Below are 18,770 nucleotides of genomic sequence, written 5' to 3'. Positions count from 1 at the left end.
TTGGCATCTGTAGTAGGTAATCATCTTCAATGGACATTGAAGCCTAACATTTATGCTTATGTAAGCTGTTTACTACTGATTCTATAAGCTATTTAGTGGACTATGAACTTTAATGTGACTAGTGAGGTTGCTTTCTGTTCTGTAGTAGGTAATCATCTTCAATGGACATTGAAGCCTAACATTTATGCTTATGTAAGCTGTTGACTACTGATTCTATAAGCTATTTAGTGGACTATGAACTTTAATGTGACTAGTGAGGTTGCTTTCTGTTGATACAGTCATGCTTACAGTGTGAGACAGCATCTAACTTCATTCACTATAATTTTCTTTACCTGAAATTATAACAGCTTTCTTTTAATTAAAGAGCAACATGAATACTTGCATTGTTACTAAAACATCAATTTCAATGCTATTTTTCCTGCCACAGACGTGAGGAATCATTGCCTATGTTCAAAAGAAGGCTGTTGAGTGACTTACTAGACTTTGCTGCCAGAGAACTTCAGGTTCAGGTAACCTCATATGTTGAACTCCAGTTCCTCTGCTTAAATGTCAAACTTTCTCCTCATACTGCCTTGGTTTATTTTGTTGTTGGATATTATCCTGTGGTTCATTTATCAAGGGGTTGATTTTTTTATTAGGCCCTTTTAAGTTGATTTTTTTCAAAGTTAAATTAACTTTCCTTATTACTTTTTGCATGAAAATAGAAGCCCAACTAATGATTGTACTTGCATAAGTTCTAATTCAGAGTAAGCAATGTGTTGATCCAGTGAGCTTCTCTGCGTTAAATATTACTGTAAGCTATGGCATATTTATTTTCATCCATCAGTAGGACAATTGGTTATCCTAGGAAGCAGGTAATGCATGCGGGACATGTTTACTCATGTAGATCTATAGTTAGGCTTCTATTTACTCATCCATTCACCAACATTACTGAACTTTGATTCACTAGTAATAACTCACGTGCCTTGCTCGTGAATATTTTTTTTCTAAAATATCAAACCTTTAATATATTAAATTTTTGTGCAAAACTTTGATTATTGGCATAATATAAACTAAGGAACTATATAATGAACAAAATTAAGCAATTGGTAATTGTACAAAGCAATTAATAGTTAATTGTGCATTCTTCAGTTATAAAAACTCTGAAGATGGAAGATTATCATATTTAAATTAAGTTGTTGGTATAATATTGACTAAGAAACCATATAATAAACAAAATTAAGCAATTGCTAGTTGTAGAAAACATTTATTATACACAAAGCAATTAAAAGTTTATGGAACTCTAAAGATGGAAGATTATCATATCTAAACTAAGTTGTTGCATATTTTACTTGGATTGTGACAATAAGAAGAGGAAATTTTCTATGTTCTGTCAAACGAGTGTATACAACAAAACCTGAGCAAAATACATACTAAAACACTATGATTTGGATACAACAAATTTTTATCAATTTCAGTAGTAATAAACCTTTTCTGTTATATTTGTTATAATTATCGACAATTTTTTTGGTAGTTTTCTTAGTCAATATGACATAATATAGTGAATTTAATCATCAATTTAACCTTTTGTTTTCTCTGTAACTGATTACAACCTTTTGCCTTCTTATTAATTGTGATTTTTTTTTCTAAACCAATATGCATATAAAATATAGTTAGCTTTAATTATCACACATAAGAATATAATAATTAGAGATAATTTTAACACATACATTAATTGGAGATGAAGAAAATGATTGGTGAATATAGTTGCAAATGGACAGTTTTTAATTTTAATTACCATTTGAGATGTAATTTATTGAAACTTTTCATTTTTCTTATTAGTGTCATGATTTGAAAGTCTCTCTCTCTCCTGTGGGGTAGGAGGCAGGTGTGGCACACAATGATTGTGTGATATTTGTTCATTTCTCTTCATTTTTCCTTTGTCTTTTTCTGTTTCAAATATGTTAGATCATGATATTTTCACCTTTGTTACCTTTATGCCATTTTTCTATCTTTTTTTTGTCTTATCCTATTTCATTGTTTAGCCTATTAGGCATAGCAGATAGTGTAAATTTTGCTGGCATGTCTTTTTAGTATTGTCTTGCTGCCAACTTGCTTTCTTAACTTCAGAGACTTAGTAGTGAAGTTGAGGTACTTGAGCATGTTCTAAGCTTTTCATTTGTAGCAGACTCAAGTTATTGCTGCGGCTTCTGCTGGTGTGGCAGCTGAGGGGCTAGCACCCAAGTTAGCAAAGTTGGAAGCTGAAAATGCTGCGCAAGTTTCAGTGGCTTTGGTGGAGAATGCTATTGTGATCTTAATGCTTGTTGAAGATCATTTGCGTTTGCAAAGCAAAATCTATACGACTTCACGCTTCCCTGCTGTCTCTCCTTCTCCTCTCTCAACTGTTTTGCCTGTGGGTCACTCTTCAACTATAGTTGGAGAACCTCTAGAAACTCTGGCTGAACGTAAATCATCATCTGGTGATTCTGCAGGACTGCCTTTAGATGTATGTATGAGCTATGTGGCTATTCATGCTTAATGCTTACTATGTGTTTAGAGAAACTATGTGGTTTTTTTTTTTTTTTTTTGGGGTGCTTTTGCCTGCTGTCAAACTTTAAAGCTGCAACATAGTGGTTTTCTGTTTTAAATTCTGAGACTTGTTCCTCGTGAGCACAAATGATAGGATGAGTTTATTTCATATGCCGTTATGAATATTGCTGTCCTCTAGTGATTGTCTTGCTAATCTTTTATGGGTCAGACATTATATGCTGCACTACAGGTTTACACAGAAAATTATCCATTATTGAGTGGCCTTTATAGCTTGAGACTCAAATTTCTAGTTTAGCATTTGTTCCAGTGATTTGCCGAACATTTTTTTTTCTTTTCAAAAGTTAAATGCATTTTTTCTTCCTTTCAACTTAGGTTCTTGCTTCTATGGCTGATGCCAACGGACAACTTTCTGCAGCTGTTATGGAACGACTTACTGCTGCTGCAGCTGCTGAACCTTATGAATCAGTTGCCTGTGCTTTTGTGTCCTATGGAAGCTGTGTCATGGATTTAACTGAAGGATGGAAGTACAGGAGTAGATTGTGGTATGGCGTTGGCCAACCTTCCAATGCATCAGCCTTTGGTGGTGGTGGCAGTGGCAGGGAAGCTTGGAAATCAGCGCTGGAGAAAGATGCAAATGGCAATTGGATTGAACTGCCTCTGATAAAAAAGTCTGTTTTCATGCTTCAAGCTTTGTTATTAGATGAGTCTGGACTTGGTGGAGGCCTAGGTATTGGAGGAGGTTCTGGTACTGGAATGGGGGGCATGGCTCTGCTTTACCAGTTACTAGACAGTGATCAACCCTTCTTGTGCATGCTTCGAATGGTGCTTGTTTCGTTGAGGGAAGATGATGATGGTAAGGACAGCATGCTCGTAGATGTGGAGGATGGCTCATCAGAAGTTTCACGTCGACAAACAAGTAATATTGCATCTTTTGACGTCAATGCTCGAATGTCATCAAGAAAACCGCGATCCTCATTGTTGTGGAGGTATTTGCTATGCTGGTCCTGTTTTTATTCTACCAGTTCTTTCCGTTCTTGTTTCTAGTTGATGTTGGTATGTACTTATTATTTGTTAATCATGTTTCCTTTACTTTGTGAAAATTTGTAGCTACAGTCTTTCTAAAATGTTTGCTTTTCCTATTTCTTGGTGATCAATGGCTTTCTGCTACTTCTGGCTTATTTTCACCTGCCCTTCATGTACCAGTCACAGTAGCCTTGAAACCTTTAACTTGCAAATTTCAGTGTCAGGCTTTTTAATCTGTAGGCTGAAAGTTGCATTATTAGATATGTAAATCAATATGCACACTTGTTGCTGAAGCTAAAAGCACTTCCTTTTACACATAATTCCATCTACAGTCTGGACCGTACAATCCACCACCATCAGTCTAATGTAACTAAATGATGAGTATTACTGGAGATCATGAGGTAGCTTGAAAAGTAATTAATAGATTAAGGGGAAAAGGTGGAAGATCATATTCTGCAAGTTTTCAGCATCATTTCTTTTTTTTCTTGTCTACGAGTGAATCCACCTGTACGTTTTGTCTCAGCATTCTATGACTTGTCGGAATTGAATTTTGTTTTTCTTGTTTAGTTCAGTTTTTAGAAGTATACAAATTGCAAATGGGGCTGTCTTTTGTTTGCATCAAATTTTGACCAATGAATTTAGTAACCCTTGTAGAAAGCAGGAATCTTTCAACTTCTCTGTGCTCTATAATCTTCCTGCTGGTGCCACAGTATGGAATGGGATTGGCTTTAGAGTATAACCTTCGAACCGTCTTTTTCCACTTTCCAACTCCCACTGGCTCCATGTCTTTCATATCTCAAATCACTATGGCAATGTAGACCTTTTCTTCTTGTTGCTGCTGCTGTTGTTTTTTTTTTTTGGGGGGGGGGGAGGGGGGAGTGGGGGAGTCTGTGTGAGGAATCATATGAGTGACTTGCATCTCTTAATCTTTTTATTCCTTTCTTATCCTTCCTTCAGAATGTAGACCATTAGTCCCAAAATGTGTACACTGGGGAAATAAAAGGCTTCTTGAAGCATTTGTATTCTTTGATATTTGAGGAAACATAAGTAAAAGGTCTCCTGCTAGCCAAATTTTGGTGTTGCACTATTGCCTCCAATTTCGGTTACAGAATCTGGTGACTGTATATTTTCACTAACTTGGCTGTGATAAAGGACGTAATAAGATGCGTAACACCTTCAACTCATAGACTTTTTATAAATTGTCCTTTAAACTTGATTGTGACAGAAGTATGGGAGTGGTTGCTTAGTTGGAAGCTTTAAATCTGAACACTGTACTGGGAAACTTGTGCAGCATTGTGTTCAATTGCTTAATTAGGCTTTTTGATTTGTTTTAATTATTTATTTAATTACTGTTTATTTAATGACATGAATTTGATGATTTAGTTATTAGCAGGACATTTTGTTCAGCTTTCTTGCCTGTGACTTGCCAATTTTTTCTTTTCACCAAATCTATGGTGTCAAACTGATTGTCACTCAATATGTACAGTGTGCTCTCACCTGTCCTCAACATGCCAGTTTCTGAGTCCAAGAGGCAGAGAGTGTTGGTTGCAGCATGTATTCTGTATTCTGAGGTCAGCCCTGCAATATAGTTAGCTGCTTTTGTTTGAATTGACTTGATGTCATCTTGGGGTGCGTGGGTTCAACTGTCATTGCTTCTTTATGAGAACACAAGCATTTGGTTCACTTTGTTGTTTTTTGGTGAAAATTGCATGTCTATTGCAGGTGTGGCATGCTGTCAGCAGGGATAGAATTCCTCTGCGTAAGCAGTATCTGGAGACAATATTGCCACCATTTGTTGCTCTTTTAAGGAGGTGGCGACCCCTTTTGGCCGGAATTTATGAACTTGCTACTGCTGATGGTTTGAATCCTCTTGTTCTAGAAGACCGTGCATTGGCTGCAGATGCTTTGCCTATCGAGGTAGCTGAACTAACCTCTGCTATATCCTAATTTCAATTGGAAAATTCTATTTTGACGTAATTTGGGTCTAGACCTAATTGCATCATAACATTTTTTACCCTCTGCCCTTGAAGAGCGCTTCCTCTTCTTTTACAGTTGAAATCAATTCAGTAGGCTTCTGGTAGTAACAATTTCTAATCCATTTTACATTATGGTGGCTGCTATATTTGTTGAAATGCTATAACATTTCCTACTTTGGAGTTTTATAGGCTGCAAGTTATTATTCCTGCTGTTCTCATGTGATTATTTAACTTGATTTTAGATTCTGATTATGGAAAAATAGTTTTTTTTAAATATTTTCTTTGACTTTTGCATTTGGGTGTTAGATTTTTATAGCCACAAAAGCTATAATCTGAATCTACCCAATAGTAGCTTTAGCTGGTTCTGATTTTTCTTTACAATCATGTTCCATAATCAGCTTTGCAAAATGTACAGCGAAGGAGAATGTGTCCATATCAGGAGTAATTGATCCTTTTCATAAATATTGTGTAGAAGTTATCTTCCCAGCAGAAAATTATATAAAATAAATAACTAAATAAATAAGAGGCGATGGCTGGAGGGAGTTGGTTGTTTTGCACTTTTGTCACTTATCATGGTTATTTACAACACATAGAAGAGTTACTGGGAAGTCAGTCATATTTCAATGGACACATAGCAAGTTGGAAGAAAAGCTTTTTTGAATCATTTTTCGGTTTCTGAACCAAGTTTCATCCATCTGCTTCCTTTTCTGAAAGACATGCTTTTTGTAGTTTGTTACCACAAAGGGACATCTTGTTGGTTGGCAAAGCCTTCCTCCTAACAACCACAAATTTGTCACTTCAGTCTTCCCTTCCTCCTCTCCTTGGCCCAGAAAAGTAGGAAGACAATGTAGTTCAGTATATTTTCAACAATGTTGAATAATTTTCACCCCAATAATTGTTGCCAATGACAGCTGCTTCTGTTTTGTTCAGCAAAAGATGTGCTCTCTCTCTTTCTGTCTATCTATCTATCTATCTTTCTATCTATCTCATTTAATCAAGAATTCTGGTAGTTGCTTTGAACATATTAGTAGTTAGTATCTTTGAATTTAGTCTTCTCTTTCCCGACATAAAAGGAGATATCTTAAATTCTTTGCTAATGCATAATCATGTAATATGCAATTCTTCTTTGTCATAGACTTTATCTTTCCTAGTAATTTGTTATATGATTATTTACTTATCTGTGATTCCAACAATCGTAACACCTTCATATTATCTAGGCTGCTCTTGCCATGATCTCTCCTAGCTGGGCTGCTGCTTTTGCATCACCACCTGCTGCTATGGGTTTGGCGATGATTGCTGCTGGAGCTGCTGGTGGGGAAACAACTGTATCTGCAACAACTAGTCATCTCAGGCGTGATTCGTCATTGCTCGAGCGTAAAACAACTAGGCTTCATACTTTTTCGAGCTTTCAGAAGCCTCTGGAGGCACCTAGTAAATCGCCTGCCGCACCAAAGGACAAGGCTGCAGCAAAGGCCGCTGCATTGGCTGCTGCAAGAGATCTTGAACGCAATGCAAAAATTGGTTCTGGAAGAGGTCTCAGTGCTGTGGCAATGGCTACCTCTGCACAGCGTCGGAATAAGAGTGATATGGGGCGTGTAAAGCGATGGAATGTTTCTGATGCCATGGGGACTGCCTGGATGGAATGCTTGCAGTCAGTTGATACAAAAGCAGTTTATGGCAAAGATTTTAATGCCCTATCATATAAATTTATTGCTGTCCTTGTTGGAAGTTTAGCATTAGCTAGAAACATGCAAAGATTGGAGGTTTAAATTGTGTACCTTTACCTGCTGCTTCCTTTTTCTTTTTTTCTTTTTTTTTGTCGGCTTTCTTTAACGAAAGAAATGTATATGTGTTTACTATTTCTTCTTGTGTTTTTCAGGTTGATAGACGCATGCAAGTTGAGGTAATTTCTCGCCATCGTCTATGCACTGGAATTCGGGAATGGCGGAAATTGATTCACTATTTGATAGAGATGGAATGCCTCTTTGGGCCTTTTGGTAATCGTTTGTGCAATCCGCAACGTGTATGTGACTGGACTTAAAGTTTCATTCATCTGATTCAATTTTTACCTCAGATATGTAACTAATACTATTGACTTTCAGATCTTCTGGAAGCTGGATTTTACGGAAAGTTCTTCAAGGATGAGGAGATACTTGAGAAGAAATTACCATGGATCGGATCATTTTGGTGCTGCTGCAAATTATGAAGAACCGTCAGAGCTGAAGCAAGATAAAGATAGTGTTGTAACTCCATCTAAGGCCTCTATGTTGGCTGCAGAGGCTATCTCAATTGAGGTATTGAATGCAGATGATGACCAAGAGGACAGTGCCAATCCTGGGGGTCAGTCAACAGACACAAACCTGAATGGTGACATTCAGTCAAGGATAACTGAAACTGCAGACCAGCCCCTGAGGACATCTATGGAGTCAAGAGATGCCCCTGTTACAAACAACCAAGATTTGGCACAAAATCCAGCTGTAGTTGCCCCAGGTTATGTTCCAAGTGAACATGATGAAAGAATTGTCCTTGAACTTCCTTCATCAATGGTTCGGCCACTAAAAATACTAAGAGGGACTTTTCAAGTAAGTTCAACATATCTTTATCTTTAATAGCAGCATATGGCAACTAGGAATGTATGTTGTTTCTACTCACATCATAGTTTGCTACAATGTGTATGTGAGCTTGGTGTATATGGTTGAGGTAATTAGAGAATATATATTTAGATTTGCACATGTAGAGCTAAAGATAGTAATGTTTTGATGCCTAGAAATATATCTCTTGGAATCTTAAAAGGTTCCTATATGGTCATCCCATTTCACTTCACTTTTGGTATTTAGGACAATGTACTAAGCAGAATTTTTGAGCAATGTAGGACAAGACAAGGGAAGTGATTTTTCCTAAATGATACTACTGTTAATGGATTCCTTTTCTCCATTTGATCTGCCATATCTATGTTACACTTGTATGACAGACCAAGAAATACAATATATTTTATCTTTATTCTGATCTGTCCAACCTTGATGTAAAAAATTCCATCGATATTTCTCAAATTCATAAGACATACCATTTGTGGGTATGTTATTTTAGGCCTATTACATAGGCAATTACGATGCTTAGAGAAGGTAAAGAATTGTAATGCATGGTATAGTCAACCTATGCACATTACTCTAGGATGGAGCACTTTGAGGTTGGATTTCAGGGTTTGGATGCATGCATATGAGGATTATCTCATATTAATTGTGCTAATTGATGAATTCATGCTCTTTTTCAGATAACAACAAGAAGAATCAATTTTATTGTTGATAGCAGTGAGAGTAATACTTCTGGGGATGGGTTGGACTGCAGAAATGAAACAAAAATTGAAGAAAAGGATCGAAGCTGGTTAATATCTTCTCTTCATCAAATATATAGTAGAAGGTAAGATGTCTATAATTTTATTTCATGTTTTACCCTATATATGCTGCAGCTGGACCATGGCCATTTGCCTCTATTGCTTTCCTCTAGCCCTGTCAATATCGCAATATATTAGTCGCAGATTTCTAGTAGAGCATCTAAAATGATTTTAACGTGTTGTGCTCTTTTTCTTTCTCTTTTATGTCTTTTCTGATATGTGTGGTGCATATCATAATTTGTTGGGATGCCATTCCTCGATGACACTGTTCACATAGCTATTTTCTTTCATCTCTAATTAGTATTTTGCTATCTTGTATTCATTTCCTCCTCCTGTTCTCTCTCTCTCTCTCTCACACACACACACACACGTAGCTTTATCTTGTTAAAGTAGTTACACTTTGATGCATTTTTCTTTCCCCATTGTTCTTATCAAATAAGTGGTTCATTATCATCTTCTTCCTTGTTCTCTCTCTCTCTCTCTCACAATTTGATGGTGACACTCTTTTTATCATGTTTTCGATTTCCTTATTTCTTTTATTTCTCTCTTGCAAAATTTGTTTAGAAAGTGGATATAAGCACCATTTACAATGTAGAGATCTCACTTGTGATCTTACTCCTATTCAGATATCTCTTGAGAAGAAGTGCATTGGAGATATTTATGGTTGATCGTTCAAACTTCTTCTTTGACTTTGGGGTACTACTTTTGAGAACATGTTTGCTTCAATACTTGAACCCCTTACAGACTGTTTCCAGCTAATTGGTCTCTAAATTGGTTCATTTGTTTCAGAGCACAGATGGAAGACGAAATGCCTATCGAGCTATTGTTCAAGCTCGTCCGCCTCATTTGAACAATATTTACCTGGCAACTCAGGTTATCTTGTCTTGCAGTATTTATCTATTTATTTATTTCTCACCTCTTGTATGATGACAAGCTAAAAATTCCTGGTTGTACTGATGATTCTGCAGCCGCTAACCTGCCCATTGGGCAATGCAACATATGCTCTTCCTGTGCTATGGCATGATTGTGTTATGTGGGCTTGAGCACTCTTAAACATGTCTATACATGCCGGTTGACACATGCACTAGCCGATAAAAGAACACCTGATTCTTGTTTACGGTAGGGACTAAGACAATCCTCTTCTTTTGCAGAGACCTGAACAACTTCTGCAGAGAACCCAACTTATGGAACGCTGGGCTAGGTGGGAGGTCTGTCAGAAGAATGACCCTTGAATAACACTTCATCTGACTAGGCTCTACAAACCGTGTCTCTTTTTCTTTTTTCCTGTTAAATTGTCAGAGAACCTGCTAATTGGTGTATCCTTTGCAGATCAGCAATTTTGAATATCTCATGCAGCTTAACACATTGGCTGGGCGCAGCTATAATGATATCACACAGGTAAAATCCTTCCTTCTTCCATTGGTGAAAATTTTGCTTTCTGACGTTTGTCTAAAGAAGTCATCTCATTTCAATTACTAAGTTATGCTCCATCGTGCAGTATCCAGTTTTCCCTTGGATTCTTTCAGATTACAGTTCAAGCACATTGGATCTCTCGAATCCTTCTTCTTATCGTGACCTTTCTAAGGTGAAGTGCTTTCCAACTTTTGCTCCAACTTAAAGTGTTGCCTTTCCACCAAAATTTGATAATTTTCTATCCTTGCAGCCCATTGGTGCATTAAATGCTGATCGTTTAATGAAGTTCCAAGAGAGGTACTCCAGTTTTGATGATCCGGTGATACCAAAATTTCACTATGGTTCACATTATTCAAGTGCTGGGACGGTAGGCTTCCTTGTTATTCGTTATTCGGTTGTAACTTGGTTATAACTGCTGATTGTGGATTAAATAAGCCATTTTTAATTGGCAAAATAAACTAATGAAAAATATATTATTCCTTGAGCCAGACCTAGGCTCCAGTCAGATTGCTTAAATAATTTTACAGTTTGTTTTTCATAATTTCACATATATAATGCCAAACATGATACGCTTAACACACTTTCTGACTCTGACTTCAAAAGTGGCATGCTTGCATAAGAATTGCTTGATCCACCTGCAATTTTCATACCTATGCTTTCTTTATCCACTAAGCTTTTGACTTCTAAATGGTCTCTGCCTTTTTGTACTGTTATATATTTTTCAAAATTTCTACATTTTCACTGACATGGGCACTCAGATTTTGGAGCTTATGATGGTTGTTGTCTAATATGTTTTTTGAGGCTCTTTTAACAGGTATTGTATTATCTTGTTCGACTTGAGCCTTTCACTACCCTCTCTATTCAACTACAAGGTGGGAAATTTGATCATGCAGACAGAATGTTTTCTGATATTGTTGCAACATGGAACGGAGTTCTCGAGGACATGAGTGACGTCAAGGAATTGGTAAAGAATCTATGGGTGGAGTAATTTATTTGCTTTTCTTTGGCCATGATGTGTCCTTGTCTGGCACATGTTTGGTTTTGCTTAGTTGAGACATTACCGGGATATCATCTTTCAGGTTCCTGAGCTGTTTTACCTCCCTGAAGTGTTGACTAATGAGAACTCCATTGACTTTGGCACAACACAGTTAGGAGAAAAGCTTGGTAAATTTTCTTTTCCATTATGATGTAATGGTAGGACGACTGACAGAATGATTAACAATATACTTCCCCATCCCTTTCTCACTACTTTTCTTTGTCAGACTCAGTCAGGCTTCCTCCTTGGGCTAAAAATCCAGTTGACTTCATTCAAAAGCACCGAATGGCTCTTGAGAGTGAGCATGTTTCAGCGCACTTGCATGAATGGATTGATCTCATATTTGGGCAAGTTTACTTTATTTGTGAAAGCTCATCTTCCTATTCTGTTTCTCCTTAAATGTACTGTCTTGCAATCAATGGAAGCAACAATGTCTGGATTATAATACTCAATGTGGTCTTCGGACAAACTTTTCACCATTCAGGTATAAGCAACGGGGAAAAGAAGCTATACAGGCTAACAATGTATTCTTCTACATCACCTATGAGGGAACTGTGGACATTGACAAGATATTGGACCCTGTAAGTCAATGCTGACATCATTAACTTATTATTTTAAGTTTTGGTGGTTCATTCTGTGAAGCAAGTTCCTAATGTTGCCATATTTCTTCAACAGGTACAACAACGTGCTACACAAGATCAGATTGCATACTTTGGGCAAACTCCATCACAACTTCTAACTATCCCTCACATGAAGAGGTTTCCACTAGCTGATGTTCTTCACTTACAGGTAATCTAAGGGACCACATTGCAAACAAAAATAAAGTTTTTTCTTTCCCCTTATTTCTATCTAGGCAGCACAAACTTTAATTATTAAGATTATTCCAATTCAGCTGCAAGATTCTTGATAAACCACTTTATTAGATGGTTCCCATCTTTATATAATGGAAGACTACTGTTTGATAAGACTGGAGTCTGAAATCTGAGTTCTGAAGTCTGAAAATTAAGTGCTGAGAGTATTAAGTTGCTGAATTGATTAAGTTATTTCTGTTTAATAACTAACTGAATTGTAGTGCTGAATTGAAATGTCGCAAAAATATTATGTTTTTATCTTTTAAAAATTACCTTTGTTTGTGTATTTAGAGAGAAAGAAAAATGTGTGTGTTTGAGAGAGAGAAAATAATGAAACAGTTTAGAGTTGGTGATTAAGCGTGCATATTTGTATGGGAGAGTGTATATTTGCATGCATGTGTGAACAGAATGAGAATGGGTATTTTGTGTGAGAGCATGTATGAAAATGTGTTATATGTATGAGAGCTATAGTATGTGTAGTCAATTCAGAAAATTCAGTGAAAATTTTTCACTTAAAATTTGTAAAGAAATTAAGCAGTGCTTGATACATTAAGTGGTAAGGCATTTCTGTTATCAGACATGCTGAATTCAATAAGTTCTGAATGAACTAATTTTCAGCATTTAAGTAGACTTATCAAACATGCCCATAATAATCTCATTTTGATTTCAATTAGGGAGATTGATTTCAATAAGTTCTGAATGAATTAATTTTCAGCATTTAAGTAGAGTTATCAAACAAGCCCTTAATAATCTCATTTTGATTTCAATTAAGGAGATTGAGTGAACTGCTGGTTTTCCTGTGGATTTGATAAGATTAAAGAGTTGAAATTTGAATATACCTGATAGGTGTACAAGACTAGTTGCGAAATGCTAAGAGCAATCTATGTTCTCCAAAAACCCCAGAGGATTTGTTTTGCCTGCAACAGCCACGACTTTAGTGTTCTTTTTGTATTGAAGATTTGAAATAACTCTATATCTTCTAGGTAAATGCATTGATTGCTAATCTGGTTGTGAGAGCTACAGGTTCAATGATACTGTCTAAACATCTCTGTTGCTAAAAGAATTTAAGCATCTTTTGCTCATTGCATGTGAAGCTACCAATGCATTCCTATGAAGAGCGTGCATTCAAGTATTAGGAATTGCTAGAAACTGAGATACGATAAAATAAGGAGTAAATGTGAATTACTCCACAGAGTTTTCTGATAATCAGGTGGACCTTGAGCTATTTAAAACTAAAAGATTTCCGATATTATGTGTGGAAATGATTTGCACATAACCAAGAACAAATTCCCGAACTTCTGAAAGTTTTTTATAATTTATGCATGTAAAAGTCACATCATTGATGATCTATGATCTATTGTGACCCTCTCTTTTGTTTTTATAAGGAAAATTTTAACATCAGGAAAGGTATTCATCTCAGTGAACAAAAGGATAGTGGTGCATTGACTCTGTGATGTTAAAGTAGAGTGGTATGAAACTTGAGAGGAGAGCAAAGCAGTTTCAAAAGCTGTATGGGAAGTTTCTGAACCAAACTGAGTTTAGGAAATGTCAATTTATTTTACTCTAAATTGGAAAAAAAAAAAATAAACGACCAGAGGACCTGCACAGCTGCCAATCTTTAAGAGTAGCTGTCATCCTTTTTGTTCGACTAGTGGCTTACTTATTTAGTATTGGGTGTTATGTGGTCTAATTTAAAACTTTATCCAAAGCTTTTAAAGAATTGATGTTCTAAAATAGTTTTCAAGAGGCCTAGAGAATTATGCCTTGTGATCTTGTATTTGTCACAGGTCACCACTTTTTCCATAACTAGGCTGCTGCTCTGTGTTTACCACCATGCCCTTTTTGGAAGTTTTGATTTGCTAATGATTCAGTTGATTCCCTCCTAGCAGACAATCTTCCGGAATCCCAAAGAAGTTAAACCTTATGCAGTTCCTCATCCAGAACGCTGCAATATTCCTGCTGCTGCCATGTTAGCATCTTCAGATTCTGTTATCACTGTTGATCTACATGCCCCTGCTGCCCATATAGCGGAGCATAAATGGCAGCCAAATACCCCTGATGGTCAGGGGACACCTTTTCTTTTTCAACATGGGAAGCCTAATGCTAGTTCTGCTGGAGGAACATTTATGCGCATGTTTAAAGGGCCAACTGGCTCTGGGCCTGAGGATTGGCATTTTCCCCAGTCACTGGCTTATTCAACTTCTGGTATTAGTAGCTCAGCTATAGTTGCCATCACATGCGACAAAGAGATTGTCACTGGTAAGCACATTGATGTATATTATTGTGATTTTGGGAAGTAATTTCTTTTTTAGTATAAAAGATAATGTGCTGTTGGCAATTACATAAAATATCATCAAATATGATATATCCTGTAGTCATATAGTAATAGTTCTATTCACCATTTTCTTCAGATCTGATTTTCAGTTTTTAAACTGTAAATGTTTACTTGGCTTTTCAGGGAGTACTAAATCTAAAATAAAATATTTAAGCAGAACTTCCTTAATGAATTTCATAGAAGTTCTCAATGCATTGTAATCGTGCCGAGGGAGAAAGGGACACAGAAATTCTTGATTTATGCAGAATCTACAAAATGCAGTCACGAGCTTGTTGTGTTACTTATTGGATTTAAATAATATCTCATTTCTTGTAATAGTCATCACCATAGTACTGATATTCCGGTGCATTTTTTCTTGGATCACATGCTATGGGCTTTATTAATGCTGTCTGACCATGATCTACAAGAAAAGCTGGACTAGTGTTATTTAGCGTGCTTGGACAGTGGTTCTAATTGGGCAGTTTGGAGAACTTTCAAGGGCCCTTCTTTCTCTACACAACTTATAGATCTTCCAGGATACAGTTTCAACCACTCTTCTTGGCTTCTAGCGATTGATTTTATTCTGTTTTATGTAGCTTACTTGATAACTTCCAATTTTTTTGGAAATTTGTTTAGGTGGCCATGTGGATAACAGTGTCAGGCTGATATCAGTGGATGGAGCAAAAACCTTGGAAATAGCTCGAGGACATTGTGCTCCTGTAACTTGCGTGGCTTTGTCTCCTGATAGCAGCTATCTGGTGACAGGATCTCGAGATGCAACAGTTCTCCTTTGGAGACTGCATCGTGCATCCACTTCTCGCTCAGGTGGCACAGTTGAGCCATCCACTCCGTCAAGCACACCAACTTCCACTAGCAGCAGTACTACAAACACCTTAGCTGAAAAAAGGAGGCATCGTATTGAGGGTCCTATACATGTTCTGCGAGGCCACCTTGGGGAAATATTGTGCTGTGCTGTCAGTTCTGATCTTGGAATTGTTGCTTCATGCTCCAAATCGTCGGATATGCTGCTTCACTCGATAAAAAAAGGACGTTTGATCCGAAGGCTTCGTGGTGTGGAGGCTCATGCAATCTGTCTTTCTTCTGATGGGATAATTTTGGCTTGGAGTAAACAACTTAATGCACTAAGCACCTTTTCTCTTAATGGAACTTTTATTGCCAGATCGCAACTTCCTTCTGCCTCGAGCATTAGTTGCATGGAGGTTTCTGTCGATGGGCATTTTGCTTTGGTTGGTCTAAATCCTTCACTGGATAGTGATGGAGTTTATGACAGCAGCACAAATTTGAAGAGTAGAGCCGGAAGTGAAAGTTTTGATATTGGATCAAATGAAGAAAACAGATTGAGTATTCCACTACCTTCAATTTGCTTCTTCGATCTACATTCGTTAAAGGTAAGAGTATATCTATTATGAACACGATTACTGCTCCATCTTTTAGTTTCATGTGAGAAAATGTAGATGTATCATCCATTCATTTATTTTCCTCAAGTCGTGGATTGCAAGTGCAAGCATATACTGAAATTTATGAAGCAAATCATAATCTGTACTCAGACAATAGCACATCTTCGTCTACTTTTTAGGGGACATGCCATGTTACAATGCTTTACGTTAAAAGCACCTTTTCCTAGACTCAGAACTTGCATTATTGGTACTAGCATAGCATTTTCATATTGTTTGCAGGTATTCCACAACATGAAACTGGGAGAAGGGCAAGACATTATGGCTATGGCTTTGAACAAGGAAAACACATATCTTATTGTGTCCACAGCTGATAAACAGTTGATAATTTTCACTGACCCCGCTGTAAGCATACAAGAATTCTTCATATTCTCTTTGTGCTAGTTATTCTTTCTCTTCGTTTTTAGACTGAATTTTGTTCATGCATTATTTCATTTGAGCAAATTGGATTGTTGAACCTACCTTTCTGATCTGTGCAGAAACACCATATCTACTCTTGCTAACCATGTGAAGTATGAAATTTTGCTTTTAAACTTTCTGTGCACAAAATTATCGGACCTGGAATCTTATGTGGTTGTTTTTTTCTGGGTTGGTAAAAGAAAGGAATTTACGCATTCCTACTTTTCAATTCATTAGATTTGTTAATTACATGCCACCTTAAACTTCGGCACTCAGTTTAGGAAGGCTGAAATGTTCTTTCTCGGTAGCAAATCCCTATGCTGATGGAGAAAAGAAGATTTCAAACTCAGTCAACAGCTTACTTGTTTGGGTCATGTCCTATGAGACTAGCTAGTATTTTCCATTTCGTGATTTTAGTACTTTCCATTATAATTGTCTCACTGATAGCTAACTTTCATTGAGCTTATGAATGCATTCAGTGAATTCTCAACTAGGCTCTGCTCCTTGTGAGATGATGAGTTTGAAAGCTGTCATCAAGCAAAACTTATCTTTTTGTTCTCTTTGCTACCTGATTGTGTTTTCCATTGGAACCTGCTGGTCATTGATCAAATGCCCAATGGAATTTCTTTTGGTTCAACTTTAATGTCATGAATACTGATTCTCACAGGGAAAAATGTACTTGACTGTAATAAGTCATAATAGTTCTCGTGTTTGGATTTCTCGCAAGTTTTGACTGGAAAAGTTAGAGACTTTGTAGCCCAATTAGGCGTGCAGGTCACAACCCTCTAATAAGTAACTCAGGTCTACCTGTTTGTAGTCAACCCTCTGGTATTTGCGGGTTGATCTACCAAATCCTTCGATTTTGTTGTTAGTTTTAATCATGTGGTTTATTCATCCTTTATTGAACATGAAAGTCTAATTATGGTTTCTAATTTACAGTTGAATAACACACACTAGAGGTTATGCCAACAAAAGCAGAACACTCACACACACACACTAGAGATGACCGGAACATACATAAACAAAAACACAACCTAGAGATGATCATGAAGTCATATTCATCAAACACTGAGAGGAAAAAAGATCTTTTAGTCATAGTATAGAAATCTTTCTACATTTTCTTTGTACAAGTAAACATCAGACAACTGACCTCCGTGGCCGTGCCTGAGTACTTAAATAACACTATCAGCTAGATGTTGAAACTGATGTAGTTTTGGCATTGTAGATACAGTTGTGCATTTGATTACTTAGTTTAAACTCTTTTTTTTCTCCCCGCCATGCAGTTAAGCTTGAAGGTTGTGGATCATATGCTCAAGCTGGGTTGGGAAGGTGATGGGCTCAGCCCTCTTATAAAATGAAAGTTTTGAGATCTTGTACATTGATTAAATTTTGAATGAGATGGATTTTATGCACTGCTGGATTTATCCGGACACCAGGGAAAAGTTTGCTTTACGTTGTACAATGTCCCATTCAACGGCTTAACTTGGCCATGCATCTGACAGAAACTGATCCAGCATTGTGCATTCATCAGTGGTCTTTGTGAGTGTATCATATACGTTTAAGAGGTGGGATAAGTACAGCTACAACAGGGTGTGACATAATACTAGATGTACCACAGGGCTGTTGAGGAGATTTTTTTGAGTTGGAAGTTTTGTTAAATTGAGGCACGAGAAGGCAGCCCTTGAGATGTGTATATTACATTTATTTTTTGATCTACCTTTTTTTTTTCGTTTCCTCTTTGGTATTCAAGTATATGAAAGTTATTGTTGAGTTTATCTTGACTACTCAATAGGGACCAGATCTAATCGCTGAAATCCTTAGAAATTTACTTTAGCTGTAGATTCCATTAAACGATTTGATTACTGTAGATTCCAGTAAACGATTTGATTATGTAATTGACTCGAGCTACTTTTTGCCTACGCATATTGAAATAAACTCAAAGCTGCAGCAAATTTGCTAAGATTTGCCATTTCACTGCTTGTATTGCTTGTTCTGGTCCTAGCTGCGTCAAACTTTGAAGCTCCTCTTGCATAAACACTTGCATAATGCTTCATTGGGATGGCTGCCCAAAATTAACTCTCATAATGCGGCTATGGCTTTTGATCACTTGATAGTATTAGCTTGTATTTTTTTTTCTAGAAACGATAAGTAATATTATTAATATTAGGTAAACTATACAATTGTTAAGCAAATGTCCAAGTCAGCTATACAAGTGCGCCTTGGCACTGAGGATGAAACTACTCCTCATCAAAACATATCCAGCTCTATCCTCAATTTGATTAATGGACAAAATAAATGAGCATTTTGCAAACATGGAGCATAAATTTCCGATGTCATCTAAATAAGAGTACAATGCCATGTCT

The 18,770-nt window shown here is 36.8% G+C and overlaps 1 protein-coding gene across 1 annotated transcript in view; it reads left to right on the top strand.

The window, feature by feature from the left end:
• LOC113727956 (BEACH domain-containing protein C2-like) overlaps nt 1-18,367 on the top strand; it is a 37,028-nt gene extending 18,661 nt beyond the window's left edge. Inside the window, exons 9-32 of the mRNA XM_072081073.1 lie at nt 428-509; nt 2,168-2,485; nt 2,902-3,515; nt 5,039-5,123; nt 5,275-5,469; nt 6,746-7,291; nt 7,408-7,551; nt 7,631-8,110; nt 8,800-8,945; nt 9,546-9,615; nt 9,709-9,792; nt 10,071-10,127; nt 10,249-10,317; nt 10,418-10,504; nt 10,583-10,699; nt 11,147-11,296; nt 11,412-11,496; nt 11,595-11,715; nt 11,853-11,949; nt 12,044-12,157; nt 14,109-14,478; nt 15,170-15,942; nt 16,231-16,353; nt 17,691-18,367. Of these exons, the coding sequence (XP_071937174.1) occupies nt 428-509; nt 2,168-2,485; nt 2,902-3,515; nt 5,039-5,123; nt 5,275-5,469; nt 6,746-7,291; nt 7,408-7,551; nt 7,631-8,110; nt 8,800-8,945; nt 9,546-9,615; nt 9,709-9,792; nt 10,071-10,127; nt 10,249-10,317; nt 10,418-10,504; nt 10,583-10,699; nt 11,147-11,296; nt 11,412-11,496; nt 11,595-11,715; nt 11,853-11,949; nt 12,044-12,157; nt 14,109-14,478; nt 15,170-15,942; nt 16,231-16,353; nt 17,691-17,765 (5,002 nt within the window). The 3' untranslated portion in view covers nt 17,766-18,367. The remainder of the gene's footprint in view (nt 1-427; nt 510-2,167; nt 2,486-2,901; nt 3,516-5,038; nt 5,124-5,274; nt 5,470-6,745; nt 7,292-7,407; nt 7,552-7,630; nt 8,111-8,799; nt 8,946-9,545; nt 9,616-9,708; nt 9,793-10,070; nt 10,128-10,248; nt 10,318-10,417; nt 10,505-10,582; nt 10,700-11,146; nt 11,297-11,411; nt 11,497-11,594; nt 11,716-11,852; nt 11,950-12,043; nt 12,158-14,108; nt 14,479-15,169; nt 15,943-16,230; nt 16,354-17,690) is intronic.
• The last annotated feature ends 403 nt before the right edge of the window (nt 18,368-18,770 follow it).

The sequence above is a fragment of the Coffea arabica genome, chromosome 2e, assembly GCF_036785885.1.
Source record: "Coffea arabica cultivar ET-39 chromosome 2e, Coffea Arabica ET-39 HiFi, whole genome shotgun sequence".
Taxonomy (NCBI): Eukaryota; Viridiplantae; Streptophyta; class Magnoliopsida; order Gentianales; family Rubiaceae; genus Coffea; species Coffea arabica.
Note: the sequence above shows the minus strand (reverse complement) of the source record. Positions and strands in the feature narration are given on the sequence as shown.